The sequence below is a fragment of the Juglans microcarpa x Juglans regia genome, chromosome 8D, assembly GCF_004785595.1.
Source record: "Juglans microcarpa x Juglans regia isolate MS1-56 chromosome 8D, Jm3101_v1.0, whole genome shotgun sequence".
In the NCBI taxonomy this organism is placed as follows: Eukaryota; Viridiplantae; Streptophyta; class Magnoliopsida; order Fagales; family Juglandaceae; genus Juglans; species Juglans microcarpa x Juglans regia.
The window spans coordinates 30,847,828-30,850,328 of record NC_054608.1 but is presented as its reverse complement, the minus strand read 5'-3'; the positions used below and the strand labels follow the sequence as shown (position 1 = coordinate 30,850,328).

The window sequence follows — 2,501 nt, the reverse complement described above, 5'->3', positions numbered from 1 at the left end:
AGGATGGAGCCTTATAACCTATCAAATGAAAAAATAAAAAATGAAAAAATAAACATATAATTTTAACTAACAAATTATAATTTTAAAAAGACTTACTTCTCCACGTATCAATTAATAATATGTTAAAAATTATAAAATTTAAATTTTAAAAGAAAATTAATAAAATAAGTCTTGTAAATAAAATTAAAAATATAAATACATGTAGCATTATTCAATTTCAAATGTTTACTCACTTGAATATTATTTTAAAAAAAGAGCACTATTATATATACAAAAATAAATCTATAAACTGATATGATTTAATGGGATCCGTTAGATTTATTTTATAAAAAAAATAATTTTATAATTTAATATATTATATTAAATTATATTATTTTGTAAATTTAATTTTAAGTAATATATTTTTTAAAAAATTAAAGTCAAATTCACAGAGCTAATTTAAATATACAAGTGGGTATATAAAGTGGCAGCCGGCACTCAATTTAGTCACATGTGGATAACAATGTTAGTTGGTCTAAAAAATAATGCATACCCACACAAACAAACACACACACTTCACTCCCCTCCCAAGTTCCAATGAATCTTCCAAAATGTGGACCCCAAACCCCTCTCTCCCCTATCCTTCCACCTTCCCCTCTCTCTCTCTCTCTTTGCTTACTCTCTCTCTCCCACCAGCAGCCTCTCTCTCTCTCCTCTCCTCTCCTCCTTCATATATTTCCCACTCTTTTTCCTCCACACTTCCCACTACCCTTATCGAATTCATCCTCTACCCAGTTTGCCATGGCTGTAGTTCGAGACCGACGCCATCTCAACCTTCGTCTCCCCCTTTCCGAGCTCTCCGACCACCGCCCACGTTTCCCTTTACCCCTTCCTCCTAACACCACGACCAGCTCCGCCACCACGACCTTCTCTGCTGCCATGTCTTCCGGTGACCTCGAGAAGCTTCAAGTCCTCGGCCATGGCAACGGTGGCACCGTCTACAAGGTCCGCCACAAGCGTACCGATGACGTTTACGCTCTCAAGGTCGTCCACGGAGACTCCGACCCCACCCTCCGCCGTCAGGTTTTCCGTGAGATGGAGATCCTCCGCCGTACTGACTCCCCTCACGTCGTTCGCTGCCACGGGATATTCGAGAAGCCGTCCGGCGACATCGCGATTCTCTTGGAGTATATGAACTTGGGCACTCTCGACTCGCTGCTCAAGAGTTCCCATGGTACTTTCTCCGAGCCCAAGCTCGCCGACGTTGCTCGCCAGGTTCTGAACGGTCTGAACTACCTCCACGGGCACAAGATCATCCACCGAGACCTTAAACCCTCCAACCTCTTGGTGAACGACAAGATGGAAGTGAAGATCGCCGATTTCGGAGTCAGCAAGATCATGTGCCGGACGCTGGACGCGTGCAACTCATACGTCGGTACCTGCGCCTACATGAGCCCCGAACGGTTCGACCCAGACACCTACGGCGGGAATTACAATGGTTACGCCGGAGACATATGGAGCTTGGGGCTGACCTTGTTGGAGCTGTACTTGGGCCATTTTCCGTTCCTGCCACCTGGTCAGAGACCCGACTGGGCGACCCTGATGTGCGCGATCTGTTTCGGCGAGCCACCGAGCTTGCCGGAGAGCGCGTCGGAGGTGTTCCGTAGCTTTATTCAGTGTTGCTTGCAGAAGGAGTCCGGGCAGAGGTGGACGGTGGCACAACTTTTGACCCACCCGTTTATACGTACTACAGATCCGAGATGACCTTTGTTGATTTTTGTAGATTGGAATTTGGGGCTGAGTGGATTTGAATAGCCAGCCATTTTCAAAATTTTCTCTGTACATTCTTCGTTCTTGTAACTCCCAAACGGCCTCTTCGGCTTTCAGCAGTTTAAAAGAAAAAAAGAAATTTGTTTTGCAGAAGATTAGAAATTTAGCCACAAATTAATTTTAAAACTATATTCATATTACATGCAGAAAATAGGTAAGTTTTACATACTTTTTTTTAAAACCAAAAAAAAAAAAAAAAAAGAAAAGAAAAGGTATATACCATTAAAATTTTTTTATGTAAATTTTAAATTTATTTTTATTTTTTAAAAGAATGACACGAAATTTAAACATAACTACAAATATCATTTCTCGTATTCATGTACTAACAATATTTAATATTATATATTAGATTGTAACATTGACATTAGATCATAATATTTACCTTTTAAGAATGAGAAATGCTACAATGAAGTTTTACATCACAAACCGCTGTCTAACCAACACATATTTAAGTATTGAGATAGAAAGACTAGAGTTATAAATCATATATTGATTATGTGGATGTGTAGTATAAGACTTCTATGCAGAATTTCTCTTTAAAAATTAAGAGAATTATATATATTGTCTAAGATGTCTCTTTTTAACAATTCATTAGAACTTAGGTGCCGTTTGGATAGTGAGATGAGATGATATGAGTTGATATCAAAGTTGAAAGTTGAATAAAATATTATTATAATATTATTTTTTTAATA

The 2,501-nt window shown here is 38.7% G+C and overlaps 1 protein-coding gene across 1 annotated transcript; it reads left to right on the top strand.

The window, feature by feature from the left end:
- The first annotated feature begins 594 nt into the window (after window positions 1-594).
- On the top strand, window positions 595-1,902 carry LOC121242763 (mitogen-activated protein kinase kinase 9-like). The gene has a single exon (XM_041140713.1). It carries the CDS (start codon window positions 781-783, stop codon window positions 1,741-1,743), a length of 963 nt encoding a protein of 320 aa, XP_040996647.1. The 5' UTR covers window positions 595-780; the 3' UTR covers window positions 1,744-1,902.
- The last annotated feature ends 599 nt before the right edge of the window (window positions 1,903-2,501 follow it).